Source organism: Epinephelus fuscoguttatus, linkage group LG11 (genome assembly GCF_011397635.1).
Source record: "Epinephelus fuscoguttatus linkage group LG11, E.fuscoguttatus.final_Chr_v1".
Lineage (NCBI taxonomy): Eukaryota > Metazoa > Chordata > Actinopteri > Perciformes > Serranidae > Epinephelus > Epinephelus fuscoguttatus.
Window position 1 is genome coordinate 13,526,860 of NC_064762.1, and position 15,070 is coordinate 13,541,929.

The 15,070-nt window shown below is 39.8% G+C and overlaps 1 protein-coding gene and 1 long non-coding RNA gene across 4 annotated transcripts in view; one reads left to right on the plus strand and one right to left on the minus strand.

The window, feature by feature from the left end:
• Window positions 1–549: 549 nt before the first annotated feature.
• On the minus strand, window positions 550–2,564 carry LOC125896569 (uncharacterized). Its single transcript, XR_007450289.1, has 3 exons — window positions 2,492–2,564; window positions 748–880; window positions 550–569 (listed from the first exon to the last, which is right to left on the minus strand). It is a non-coding gene; the product is annotated as an uncharacterized LOC125896569 (long non-coding RNA).
• Window positions 2,565–9,024: 6,460 nt separating this feature from the next.
• Window positions 9,025–15,070, plus strand: part of eya4 (EYA transcriptional coactivator and phosphatase 4) — a 79,465-nt gene continuing 73,419 nt past the window's right edge. For all 3 annotated transcript variants that reach the window (XM_049589153.1, XM_049589154.1, XM_049589152.1), the window contains exons 1-2: window positions 9,025–9,409; window positions 14,794–14,854. In XM_049589153.1, coding sequence (XP_049445110.1) covers window positions 14,822–14,854 — 33 coding nt within the window. In that variant the 5' untranslated portion in view covers window positions 9,025–9,409; window positions 14,794–14,821. The remainder of the gene's footprint in view (window positions 9,410–14,793; window positions 14,855–15,070) is intronic.

Below are 15,070 nucleotides of genomic sequence, written 5' to 3' on the forward strand. Positions count from 1 at the left end.
TCCTCCTGACCATACCCACAAAGTGTGTGTCAAAGGTTTTTGTCCAGCTAAGCATTTTCAGACTATTTTCTACGAGTTTGCTGTCTGCACTGAAAACCAGGGAAATTGATTTTTAACAAGTGGGAAGCCAGTGAGGGATCAGGTGCTTTTTTTTTTTTTTTTTGCTGCGTTTGTGAAGCTCATTGATGGCAGGTGTAAAGACCCTCACAAGAGAACCATTAATACAAAAAGATTTGTTTATAAGAAACGTGTACGAGCCACTTAAAGATGGCAGATGCAGAAATCTGAGAAGGCAAAAAGCAAAAAAAGCAGAAGTCCAAAGCCCCTCCCACCACACGACCACGGGCATAAGCACACGCATAATATTGTAACCCTGTGTTTCCCATACACGGATTTATTTAATCTTATTTCACTGTAGAGTAGCGCACAAGTCATTCGTTTAGCCCCTCCTTGCCCCACTGTCTCTCTGTTTACCAGACCACAAATGAAACAAGAATTAGCTAGCCATCCCACGGTCCTGCCACCTCACTCCTTGCTGCTCTGGACCGACTCCAAAGTCCATAGTTTTCCTGTGAAAAAAGAAGTATATCTTGAAAGAAGACAGTGCATGTAAAAGGCAGAGCTTGACACGGCGTCCCAGAACGTCAACAACCAATGCACCCAGGGTACCTTTCATGTCATATATGGACATGGAAAGTCCACGACCAAACACTGACATGTGATGTCAATTTAGCTTGGTGCACTAACCTGGGTAGTGGCAGCAACAGAAAGTTTGCTGATCCTAAGCACTGGGGCTGCCTGGTCCCCTGGAGCTGGGGTTTGCGTTCACTGGGGATCCGTCTCCAGAGCTCCTGTCCACTCCTGGTGAAGTGGTCTGTAGCTGAGGAAAGTGAGGCGGAGGACACACTGTGATTCAAGGCTCTAACTCGCGTTAGCTACATAAACATGAAGTTGAAGGTGCAGTGAGTCTTTAGCTCTGGTTAGCAGAAGGCTAAACTGTTGGCAGGTTTTCCTCTTCATCTCTGAAAACACTTTGCCAATATTGACACATGCTTTGTTTGTTTATTGCCAGATGGCAACTTTCTCTGCAGGATTCTCCGCCACTGAATCAGGATTTCACCGAAGGGAAGTGCAGATCAGCATTTGTAGGATAGCCAATAGGGACATCCTCTACTTGAAATGACCTGTGATTGGTCCCGTCATAAGCTAGATTTTCTAAAGTCTGAAAACAGCCAAGAGGAGGTGCAGAAGTCCAGTTTTCTCTCAAACCACTTGGTTTACAACACATTTCTTATAAGATCTTTGCCTAACAACGGCAAAATGAAATTGCCTACCCCAGCTTTAACACAATGTCCATGCAGGCTGCATAGTAGAGGCAGCACATCACAAGAGCAGCAGCTTCAGTTTTCCATCAGAGGCTACACGGGATGCATTCAGGGACAGTACTGTGTGGAGGTCATATAAGTTATGGAAGTCCTCAGAGCCCACACAATAGTTATGTACATAAAATGGAAAACAATAGACAGAGAGACATATAGGATAAGACTATGTGCTGCCTGTGCATACAGCTCATCATGTGGACTCTTATACTACATTTATATTTATTAAAATGAGACATGAGGAAAAAAAAATCCACGTCCAAGCTGAGTTTGATGTGTTCCCTTTCTTGGTGTGGACATGATATCAGTCTTGATGGACTTCATATAAACTTTATGGAACGATTCCAGATGAGCATCTCGGGCCATTTTACCCAACTGGCCATTTTAGCGACAATGACTACAGCGATTATTACTCTCTCTCTCTCAGCATCAGGCCCCTGTTTCCCATGCCAGTGTCTGTCCACAGGCCATGCCAAGGGTTTGAATTTGACCCTCTTCGTGCTGTGCCAAAACACACACACACATCAGTCATCATGTGATGTCATGCCTACTACGCATGGCATCATATGACTTTGCAGTTCTTATGTAAGAAGGGACCGAAAAGCTCAGTTGTAAAGCACTGTCACCTCACAGGAAGACAAACCAGGGAATTTGCATTACTCCCTAATTTCATCTAGGTCTCATCTCAGGGTCCAAAGGCAGCTGAGCAGTACACAGTGAGTGTGTCAGCCTGTGTTTTTGTGACGAATGGATACCCTGTCCTTTGTTGCCTTCTACCAGGTGATCACATTTAAAGTATGCCTTAAAAGCTGAGACAGATGTGTCTTCAGAAATACATTCTGTCATAGCTGCTGCCTGCTGACTTTAAAAAAATGAACTTCAAGAAAAAATCTTGACCAAAGTTGTAATAATTCATGCATGATGTTTTTGCATCAGTTTAACACAGCAAGACATTTCTTAAACATGCATTTGATTTACAGCCAAAAAAAAGTCACTGCCGATGAAGTATTTTAAGAACAACAAATTTCCTTGCAACATATAATCAATATTTGGAATATTTAACAACTGTATCACTCCTTAGATGTTACTTTATGTGACCAGATTTTATTCACCTGTCAGAGTCTCCTATTACAGAGGGATTGGCAAGATATTCTTGTGCTGCACAACATTTCCTGTATCTGTCAGCCATCTTGGTTTTGAGAGATTTGTGTTGCACCGACAACACCTGGCCAGTGGGTGGCAGTGTATGGCACGGCACACTCGGGTTCACTGCAGTGACTTTAACAATTACAGCATCAAAACCCCATGCATGTACAAGAAAATGGCTTTTAAATTGCTGTCCACTGTAGTGACCACTATATGTGAAGAGGTCAAGGTACAGTATAGTCTCAGTATGTGTGGCTTAGTAGCAAATGTGGTAATAATTCCTCATAAATGGTAAGCTGGACACAAAAAACACAGATTTGTCCAAAAGAATTTGATCGTCTTAAAGAAATACTTCACCCATATAATGATCCTTTGTATATCAATTACTCTCCCCTTGGTACATTGCATTTGTGAGGAAAACCTGCCGTTAAACGTGGCCACTTTTTGCTTTAATTCATCAAGAATTTTCTCAATTTTGGGATTCATTGTTTACCGTGGTTGCATGCAACAAAAGCAACGTTTCCTGCACAAATTTCTGGCCTGCCTACTGTTGCTGCTTCCTCTGCAAGCCGCTTTGCAACCCGCCTCCACCCCAGCGCCTCCTTTTCATGTTGTGTCTGTCTGACTTATCCATGTCATTTCTGTTTGTCATTGATGCTGCTCTGTTCTGTTCCCGGGGGGTCTTTGCTCCTGTGCTTTCCATGTAGGTGCATGGAAGGGCAGGGAGGTTTGCTCTCCCCGCCTTAGGCTTTCCTCATTTGCACGTGGAAGGGCAGACAGGTGCGCTCTCCCTGCCTTAGGCTTTCCACGTAGGCGCATGGAAGGGCAGGGAGGTGTGCTCTCTCTGCTTCAGGCTTTCCTCATTTGCATGTGGAAGGACAGACAAGTGTGCTCTCTCTGCCTTATGGCTTTCCACGTAGGTGTGTGGAAGAGGCTTTCTGCGTAGGCCCCAGGAAAGGCAGAGGCCCCAGAACAGAGCCATGCCACCAAATATAAAACTGCAAATGGAAATAAAGTTTTCTTTGACAAAAGTGTTCCTGACTGAAATGATAATTGTGTTGGTGAAGTATTCCTTTAAATTAATATTTAGCTATATTTCACAATGATCCACTGTATTTCAAGTCCCACTAAACCCAAATGCAAGAAAAACCTATTTCCAATGTGGCGGGAAGCCAGAGAGGGATCATGTCCTTATCGCTGCACTAACTCGTCCTCTGCTAGAGAAACATCAAACTAGGGGACTGCTGTTCATTTCCCGTGTCCACCCAACAGTCAGTGTTGTTGGGTTTTTTGTTTTTAGGAAGACCGCAATCAGTCTTCAACCTTAAAACAAATGTTTTATTATTGTAACCATGACAACAAAGTTCCACTTAACGAAGTTGTCATTTGAACCTAAACCACAATGTTTCCCAACCTTACCAAAGTACTCATTTCAACCCAAACTATGAAGCTGTCCCTTCACCAAGTGGTTTTTGTACCTCAACCAAACTGTAACCATAATGCTGTCACGTCGGTAAACAGATTTATTTTTCAGACGTGTGTCAACTTGCAACGGTTTTGGAGGCCACAGCCAAACGATGCTGAGCGGCCAATAGGGGTGTCGGATCAGAAGAGTCTTCTGTGTTGGTCTAGAAGGCAGAGACAGATGTGTTTTGTTGTTTAATTGGGAGGACTTGCTGCGTAGCACAGCATGGTGGTGGCCATTTCCTCGCCTAGCCTCAGCTCCCGGAATTGTCTTGCTGCTAATAAGTGATGACATCATGACAAGATATAAACCCAAAGTTGAGAGCAGCCACTGTGTGACATCACTAATTCTGTATCCATGTTTTTTCTGCAGACACGTGGAAAAAGAAGATGAATGGACCTAGTAAGAAAATTAATATCACAGCCTCCTCTTCTCTCAGATCCCTCCTTTTCAGTCTTTACTTAGCCAGTTTGTCAGCGACTTTCTCTTTCTCCCTGCCAGCTGATGCCACAAAGAACACAACTTTTTTTGTCTGTAATTGTGTGTGTGATGCAAGGGAAACCTTGACTCCGAGAGGCCCTTTGAATCATATAAACAAATTGCTTTTGTGCACATGAGATGGGCAGAAAAGCAGAGGAAAGAATGTGAGATGCATGTGCGTATATGTGAGTGTGGGTGTGTGTGTGGATGTCAGCAGGATCTCAAAACCAACAATCAGGGATCAGTCAGAGAGGCTGCTGACATCATCATCCCAAATATATGACAGCATGGTAAAAGAGCGCTGATCCGAGGCCAGCGGGATCCAACAGTCACAGAATCCATAAGCCATAACAAACATCCAATTTTTCAAATAAACTACGCTCCGTGGCCAAATCTGTCATCTCTGTGGGGCCACTGTGGAGCAGCGCTGTCTGACTCTACTCGCACAAGATGTGTTTGAGCCATGTTTGTTATTTTGTTTTGTACACCCAGCATGTTTTTGGGCTTTTATTGGCACAATTATTCTCTATTTCTCTGTGTATAACTGTATATACAAATTAACCAGCACCGTGTTTTTCCTCTGCATGTGTGTTTGATTTTGTACTTCTGCTCTGATGTATGTATCACTGGGTATTTTCTCTCTGTCAGGGGCTTGTTTCTAGTGGAATGAGACATCATTTGAAGAAGCTGCCTGTGTCTGCATCCTCCACAGTGTTGTAGAAATGTACATGTGTGGATTACAAGACAATGGGTCCCAAAAGACTCAACTACGTTTCCTGCAAGATACAAAGACTTAGTGGTGGTTTTGCCTCTTTTAATTTTTGTCACTGTTTTGCATCTCTTCCTAGCTGCTAATTTTAGTCTCTTTTTAGAGACATTTTGTGACTCTTAGAAAATAATGTGTCTTTTTTTTTGGATGTTTTGTGTCTCCTTGCAATTGTTTTGTCCCTTTATGGAGATTTTTTCATCTCTTTGAAGTGATTTATGTCTTTTCTTAGTTGATTTGTGTCATTGCTGTGGTTGCTTTCCCCCTTTTTGCAGTTATGTTGTGTCTCTTTGAAGTTTTTTGTGTCTTTTTTAGATCTTTTGTGTGTCATTGTGATTTTCTTTATTTTAGTAGTTATTTTGTGTACCTTTGAATTTATTATTTTTTTGTAACATTTTGTGTCTCTTTGCAATTGTTTTGCCCCTATTTGTAGTTTTTTGTGTCTCTTTGAAGTAATTTTATGTCTTCTTTTAGTTGTTTTGTGTCGTGTTGTGGTTGTTGTTCTTTGCTTTTGTAGTCATTTTTGTCTCTTTGAAGTAATTGTGTTTGTTTTGGATATTTTGTGTCTCTTTGCAATTGTTTTGTACCCTTTATGTCATTTTTTTGTGTCTCTTTGAAGTCATTTCATGTCTTTTTTAGTAGCTTTGTATCTCCTTGTTGTGGTTGCTTTCCCCTTTTGTTGTAGTCATTTTTTGTCTCTGAAGTTTTTTGTGTTTTTTTTTTTTGGATGTTTTGTGTCTCTTTGCAATCGTTTTGTCCCTTTTTAAAGTTTTTTGTATCTCTTTTAAGTAATTTTGTCTTTTTTTAAGTTTACTGTCTGTTCGCGATTGTTTTTTCCATTTTTGTAGTAGTTTTTTTTGTGACTCTTTGAAGTAATGTTGTGTCTTTTTTATGTTTTGTGGCTCTTGCAATTGTTTTGTCCCTTTATGGAGATTTTTGCATCTCTTTGAAGTAATTTATGTCTTTTCTTAGTTGTTTTGTGTCATTGCTATGGTTGCTTTCCCCCTTTTTGCAGTTATTTTGTGTCTCTTTGAGGTTTTTTTGTGTCTTTTTTAGATCTTTTGTGTGTCATTGTGATTTTCTTTATTTTAGTAGTTATTTTGTGTACCTTTGAATTTATTATTTTTTTGTAACATTTTGTGTCTCTTTGCAATTGTTTTGCCCCTATTTGTAGTTTTTTGTGTCTCTTTGAAGTAATTTTATGTCTTCTTTTAGTTGTTTTGTGTCGTGTTGTGATTGTTGTTCTTTGCTTTTGTAGTCATTTTTGTCTCTTTGAAGTAATTGTGTTTGTTTTGGATATTTTGTGTCTCTTTGCAATTGTTTTGTACCCTTTATGTCATTTTTTTGTGTCTCTTTGAAGTCATTTCATGTCTTTTTTAGTAGCTTTGTATCTCCTTGTTGTGGTTGCTTTCCCCTTTTGTTGTAGTCATTTTTTGTCTCTGAAGTTTTTTGTGGTTTTTTTTTTTGGATGTTTTGTGTCTCTTTGCAATCGTTTTGTCCCTTTTTAAAGTTTTTTGTATCTCTTTTAAGTAATTTTGTCTTTTTTTAAGTTTACTGTCTGTTCGCGATTGTTTTTTCCATTTTTGTAGTAGTTTTTTTTGTGACTCTTTGAAGTAATGTTGTGTCTTTTTTATGTTTTGTGGCTCTTGCAATTGTTTTGTCCCTTTATGGAGATTTTTGCATCTCTTTGAAGTAATTTATGTCTTTTCTTAGTTGTTTTGTGTCATTGCTATGGTTGCTTTCCCCCTTTTTGCAGTTATTTTGTGTCTCTTTGAGGTTTTTTTGTGTCTTTTTTAGATCTTTTGTGTGTCATTGTGATTGTTTTCTTTGTTTTAGTAGTTATTTTGTGTACCTTTGAATTTATTTATTTTTTTAACATTTTGTATCTCTTTTAAGTAATTTTGTATTTTTTGGATGTTTTGTGTCACACACATGCACAAACAGGACCTATACATGCACAAAGTGGAGAGATGTCAGAGTGAGGGGGCTGCCCTTGGTCAGGCGCCCCAAGCGGTTAGGGGGTTTGATGCCTTGCTCAGGGGCACCTCGGCAGTGCCCAGGAGGTGAACTGGCACCTCTCCAGCCACCAGTACACGCTCCATATTTGGTCCGGACGGGGACTCGAACAAGCGACTCTCCGGTTCCCAACCCAAGTCTCGTTGTGGTTGCTTTCCCCCCCGTAGCTATTTTGTGACTCTTTGAAGTAATTTTGTGTCTTTTTTTGGCTGTTTTGTGTCTGCGATCGTTTTGTCCCTTTTTGTATTTTTTTGTATCTCTTTGAAGGAATTTTGTGTCTTCTTTTGGTTGTTTTGTGTGTCTTTGCCATTGTTTTGTCCCTTTTTGTAGTTTTCTGTTGTCATTTTTTGGATGTTTTGTGTGTTCTTGCCATTGTTTTGTCCCTTTTTGTAGGTTTTAGTGTCTCTTTGAAGTAATGTTGTCGTTTTTTGGATGCCTGGGCCTGTGCACGGTGGGCCCATTTAGTCATCCATGGAAATATAATGTGTGTCTCTGTGTTGAAGTGTCAGTTCACCCAAATTACAAAGTCTTATTCAAAATCCTTAAATTTGACCAAACCCCACTTGCTTATTTTATTTTATTATTTATATTTATTTTATGTCATTTTATTTTTTCAGATTTTTTCCCCCAAATTAAAATGTGTCGGAAAATAGCATACATGTTAACATGAATCAAACATAATCACAAAAATACATCATCCTTTTTGTGAAAAAACAAAAACAACAACAAACATTTAATTTCCAGTACACATACTGATAACAGGCTAACTAATACCCAGGAATCATTATAAAATTTATTCATGATGCATAAATATATGAATCTGTCCATAATTGAATAGTCTAATATTGTATGCACCGTGACAGTATGTTAATACTTTGCACTTTAGGCTGCCCTACCCTTTATTGTCGGCCCAGTTCAATATGCAGCACAATTTTTGTATAGGCCTATGTAGTGGGGGGTCCCTGCTCCATGCCTCTGTCAGCTCAGGGGTCCCTGGCCTGAAAAACATTGAGGACTCCTGCTCTAATGCTTAACAGCCAATAGTGAACTCTTAAGGAGCAAATGAGACATTAAAGAAGCTTAAAAAGAAGAAAAAATGTGATTTAATCATCCAAAATGTGAATATAAATGGGAAGAATCTTGGTGTCCTCTTTTTTACAGTATCTGAACTCAAATGTTTTCCCTTTATCCTTCACGGTTTTCTTGTTCCTGCGTACTCTCGTCTGTGATGGGCTGGGTTTTCTGTGTTATTAACTCTTGAGTATGCTGAATTTAGGTGTCAAGATCCCTTTTTTTCGTGTGTGTGTGTGTGTGTGTGTGTGTGTGTGTGTGTGTGTGTGTGTGTGTGTGTGTGTGAGTGTAGGGATTTTTGCTGGTGTTTGTATGTTCATGTTGAAATAAATTATCATCAATAAAAATAATATTTAAAAAGAAGAAGAAGAAAGTGCTTGATTGACATGATTTCCTCATTGTTATTTTCTTAAAAATATTATTTAAAAAAATATGAAGTGCAACTGTGGAGCAGCTGTATGAATAATCTGTAAAAACACAATATATATAGATAAAAAAAACATAGCCTAAATATATGACTCTAGCTGGTCAGTGGGTGCGTGTTGTTTTCGCCCTGATGGGATAAATAAAACTGTGAGCTCGTCATTTGGGCCAAACTATTAATAAGAATGTCATTTTGGTACCCCCCTCCCCTCTGAACCCCATTAGTCCTTTGGGCACTTGCCCAATAGTGTCCGCATGGCAGCTGGACGCATGCGCAGCAGCGGCGCGGTCCGCAATAATGAAGTTGAGCCTAATGCCTGAGAACAGCCCGGTGCTCAAACTTGGACGCGGACTGAAAATCATGGTGTTTCCAGCTGAGGTGAGCGCTCCCGACACCGACACCGAGACCCGGGACTCCGGTTTGAGTTTGTAAATTAGTTTAATAAGTTGTGATTAACTCCTCGGGCTTGTTTTTTTGAGGGGGGACTGTTACTGGTAATGGGCAGCAGTGGCTGAAGTGTTTTGATCCCAGTCAGTGACAGGCTGCAGACAGCAGGGAGAGCTGTGAGGCGACCACACTGCATCAGATCATGAGCGTCTGGGAGAAGTGAAGGAAATCTGGGAGCTGATTTCTTGCCGGGGACGAAAGTGATTGAAACACAGGTATGTTGACTTTGTTTCTTTGATAAGGAGACACTTATAGATGTGTGGATTTACTGTGACAAACATCAGGTGGGTGACAGCTGAGGTGGACGATACTGACTTTGATTCAGGCTGATTAATTAAATTAAATACTGAATATTAAGCGAAACATTGAGGCATTGCTCCTTTTAAATCATGCTTTATGTAAAATGATTAATCCTCCAATAATTGAGTATAAACAGTTTAATTTTCACAGTTGACAATAATGAGAATATCATGAATTTATTTGTGTAAATTGTTATTTTAAGACAATTTAAGACATTATATATTTGTTAGTATGTCTGCCAAAGGAGGTGATTGTAATATTTAATTTGGTGTTCATTTTTCCACAATTCTTTTTGAGATCGGCACCTTAAACCCGCCAAAATTCATTTTATTTACCTATTTATTTGCAGAGATGTTGCCCTTTATAGGTAGACACGTGCGTAATTTAATGTTGTATTAATTTGGATTTTCCTGTTTTATGAAGCTTTTCTTTTGATTTAAAAAAATGAATTCATATAAATTAAATTATCCTGATGCTTATTTGCCCTGATGATCTTTGACTCCAGATCACTGTGGCTTCTCCATCTTTTTTTATTTTTTTTTTTATATCCAGATTTCATCACACATGGAGGCATTTCGTCCCCCCCCCCCTCTCCTCGGCTGCTCTGTCAGCATCCCTCCGCGTGTCCTCCACTTTTTCCTCCCCATCTCTCCTCTCATCCCACGTGGAGTTTGTGTTTATATTTGATATGTAGGAAACGGGAATCTTATACCACGGCCGGGCTCTCAGGGTTTGAATGGCCCCTGGCTATTGGCCTGCCCCTAACAACATGACAAGTTACGCGCCGACTCAAAATCTGATAGGCCCTGCTGCTGCCGTAATCCATACAGATTAGATTTCACATTAAGGACTCATACTTAACCAATGCGCATTAATGCGCGAGAGATGGATGGGATTTGGTTTGTGGAGATTTTTTTGGGGGGGAGGGGTTGGGGGGATGATAAAGTCCTTTACGCACGGAGGATGGAAACAAATCATTGTTCTGACCTTTAAAAGAAAAAAAAAGGAAATAGTTGGGACATTCAGAATAAAAAACAAACCGGAAATAGATGGTTTTGCAATATGATGAGGAAATACAGCCTGCTCACGTTTTCTGTCATATGAAATATAACCTATATTTAAAAAATAAAATAAAAAAAATAGAATATCAGTTTATGATAGGCTTTCTATTGCCCCAATAAATTTATCCTTTTTATTTAATATTTATATCATATGTTTTATTTGTTTCTTTTTGTATTTTTTTTTTTTTATTTATTTATTTTTAGTTTTGCAGGATAGTTATCTACAACCACCTTTTTTAATATATAGATTTATTGCGAGACACTTGATAAAAAGTGGTCCTGAAGCAGAGAGGGGTACAAAACCTAATAAATAAAATAAGAAATTATTTAATCAAAATAAAACTATTTATATTATTTGTTTTATATTATTATTTATCAAATAATATCAGATCAAAGTGTAATTTATAATTGTGTGCCATCAATAAAGGAAAATCGTCACATCCTTACACGGTACTTTCCCCTTTTTCTCCATTTTGTCCTGAAAGAATATTTTGGTAAATACGCAGCCCCATATCACGCATTTATTTTTCAAATTTGGATTAATTATAAGAATAAATGTGTCCCAGTATTGCTGCTGTAAATAGTGCGTGTGGCCCATTAAAGCTCAGAGTTACATCTGAAGAATAAAGACGACTGAGGGGAAAATGTCATGTAAAAAATCGACCCGTGCGTAAAAGTGGCTCAGTCAATAAAGTTTGAGTCAAACTGAATATGTGCCTTCTCACTCCGACCTCTCCATCCAGCAGCAGTCTGCGGTTTGTTCAACATTCTCCTCTCTGCGGCTTTTATAGCGTGAAATTACCGCAGTGCAGCCGTGTAGTGCACTTTCTAATCCTCCGCCGTCCCATATGTGTTTCCTCTGTCGATAGTCATAGTGAGAAATCTAATTCTCTCTGCTGGGACGCTGAAGGAAATGGCAGGCGCTATTGATTCCCCGAGCAGTGTCAGGTTAACTACTGGTTTTAGGGCCGTGTGAGGCTGTCATGTGTAGTGGCGTATAACACACAGAAGAGGTGGGTGAAGCAGTTGGTCACAATTAAGCAGTTAAAGAAATGAGAATATTTAACTGCAGCAGTTTATACATATATATTTTTAAAAGACCACTTACCAATACTCACTTTGAGCATGGGCGGATTGTAAAACAATGGGGCCCTGGGCACAGATAAGCAAAAGGCCCCACCACCTCCTCCAAACATACAGAATTTGTGATGGTTTTACTTGTAGTTATTTTGTGTCTTTTTAAGGCAATTCTGTGTCCTTTTGGGTCGTTTTGTGACTCGTTGTGGTTGTTTCCCCCTAGTGTAGTTATTTTGTGTCTCTTTGCAGTTCCTTCACATCTCTTTGTTGTTTTTAGTGTCTCTCTGTAGTAATTTTGCACCTTTTGCGTCTCTTTGTGATTGTTTTTCCCGATTCCCGATTTTGTAGTCTTTTTCTGTCTCTTTGTAGTTCCTTGACATCTCTTTGTGGTCTTTTGGTGTCTTCTTGTTGCCATTCTTGTGATTGTTTGTGTCTTTTTGCAGTAACTTTGTGCCCTTTTGGGTAATTTTATGTCTCTTTTATGGTTATCCCCCCCCTTTCTGTAGTTATTTGGTGTCTCTTTATAGTTCCTTTTTGTCTCTTCTTAGTCTTTTTGTAATAATTTTTTGTGTCTTTACGATAGTTTTGTGTCTTTTTGAGGTAATTTTATGCCCTTTGTGGTCGTTTTGTATTTCTTTGTGGTTGTTTTTTCCCCATTTTGTGGTTATTTTGTGCCTCTTTGCGGTTCCTTTATATCTGTTTGTGGTCTTTTTGTGTCTCTTTGTGGTTATTTTGTGTCTCCTTACAATTGTTTTGTGTCTTTATACGGTAATTTTGTGTCCTTTATGGTCATTTCATGTCTCTTTAATGGTAAATTTTCCCCCTTTTGTAGTTATTTTGTGTCTCCTTGTAGTTCCTTCATGTCTCTTTGTGGTCTTTTTGTGATAATTTTGTGTCTCCTTATGATTGTTTTGTGTCGTTTTAAGGTAATTTTGTGTCTCTTTGTGGTTGTTTTCCCCCTTTTGCAGTTATGTGTGTCTCTATGTAGTCTCTTCACATCTCTCTGGTCTTTTGTGCCTCTTTGTGGTTGCTTTGTATCTTTGTGAGGTTTGGTGGTTATTTTGTCTCCTTTTAATTGTTTTGCATCTCTTTGAGGTAATTTTGTGTCCTTTTTTGTGTCTCTTTATAGTTCCTCTGTGTCTGTTTGTGGTCTTTTTACGGTAATTTTTGTGGTAATTTTGTGCCTTTTGTGGTTGTTTTGTATCTTTGTAGTCTTTTTGTGTCCTTTTGGTCATTTTGTGTCTCTTTGTGGTTTTATTGCGCCCTTTGTAGTTATTGTGTGTCTTTTTGTAGTTCCCTCACGTCTCTTTGTGATGTTTTAGTGTCTCTGTGGTTATTTTGTGTCTCCTTTTAATTGTTTTGCATCTTTTTAAGTTTTTTTTTGTCATTTTGTGTCTCTTTGTGGTACTTTTGTGTATCCTTGTGATTGTTTCGTGTCTTTTGGGGGTAATTTTGTGTTCTTTTCATTTCTTGTGCTTCTGATTGTGGTTGTTTTATCCCCTTTTATAATTATTTTGTGTCTTTTTTCAATTCCTTCACATCTATTTGTGGTCATTTTGAGTCTTTTCCTGGTATGTGTTAACTTGAGTGACATTTTGCAGATGAAGGCCAGTGGGGCCCTTGAAACTTGGGGCCCCTTGGCCTGTGCCTGGTAGGCCCGTTCAGTAATCCATCCATGACTATGAGAGTCAAATATGTTATAAATGTATCACTTTTATTTCCATAAAGTCCACTACTCCTAAAATGATTAATAATATTTACATGAGTTTACTGTCAGCTGCGTCCTCTCTAAAGAGGAATAAAATCATGACGGGGAGAGTGAAATGCAAACGGATGGACGGCTGCTTCTGTCCTCCACAAAGGTGAGAGGGGGGAGAGATGGAGAGAAAGAGAGGAGGGAGGGAGCGAGGGAGGCTTGGGCACAAATCAATTCACCTGAGAGACGCATTATTGTCTTCGGTTTCAGGCGAGGAGGAGCTGAACGCTATGAAAAATTAAAAGGATGCCAGTTAGTTTAAAGGATCGAGCCAGAAACTCCACAGCGGGCGTGGGCGCGCACACACACACACACACACACACACACAACTCAAAAGTCTTCTGTTACACCAATTTAATGTTCTTACTTGTTATTTTGGGACGTTTCTATATAAAGCTGGCATTTTGAATACTGATGAACGTTTGGGGAAGAGTAAACGTTTTACTTACATGTCTTTTGTTAGAGTCATGTAAGGGACAAGGGAGGAACTATACCATTTCTTCCTTCCCGATACCGATTCAGATCCCTAAACTTGCCTATCGGCCAATACTGAGGATTATTCTGATACCAAGAAATGCTGCATGAGCTGGCACTCCTTACGACACTTGCTGGGAACCACAGATCTAATGACAGGGAAGGACTTTTTGTGTTTGAGTGCACGTCTACGCAGCCTACTCTTTTATTCAGCTGTCAAACTTTAGCACAGTATACTAGAGGGGAGCCATTTTGTGCCATGATGCTGTTGTTTTCCATTCTTTCAGCTGGCCTTTTGTCACAGCATCGCCCTCTGTATGACAGCGGCAAAAAAAAACAAGTGTCTTGTTCTGATCGCAACATCTAATCTCACTTAAGTTGTAGACAATCACCTCAGCTTCTCTGTCGCTCCAGACTCCTGCGCCAACCTGTCTCCTGTCTAGTATTAATAGGGTCACTCACTGTCTTTGCGTGCTAGCCAGCCACTGTGACTGTGGGCCAGAGCCAGCCAAGCAGCCGTATCATTTACACTTCTCCATTTTCATTGTTGATATTTACTTCTGCAATTATCTCTCCACTTCACCCTCGGCTGAAGATGATATGCTGAAGTTACCGCTGCCGCTTCCCTCCTTCAGTCTCCTGTTGCTCACACATAAACACACTGACAGAAGGTCTAACCGACAGATGCACATAGACGTGAAAAAAAGGCAGAAATTAATACGGTACGGTGCGTGGTTTCATCCACAATGTGTGTAACTGATTAAATTTGCAAACCCCCTCCGCAAGGAAATGTTCAAGCAACATCCCTGGAAGTTAGTACAGGTGATGATGAACCTTTAAACCTGTGCACAGGTAAATACAAAAAGGTGTCTTTGTTTCATTTACACCCACTGACCCATATTTTATCTTCTCATTTATTTTGCCCCTCAAGTGTGTGGCGGAGCACAACTCAAGAAGCCATGGAGGCCTCACAGGACCTCAACGAACAGATGGTGAGTTAAACGCTACTGTATGCATGCGTGTGGGTGGGTGGGTGAGTATACCTTGTATCGGCCACACAAGTCTGAGGTATGGGTGCATTGGAGAGATGTGTGTTTGTGTGTGTGTGTGCGGTAACACACAGCAGATGTGGTTCAGTGAGTGTACAGTAACCATATGGCAGCGGTCCGGATGAATGAGACTTAGAAACAGTGCTGGATGAAGACATC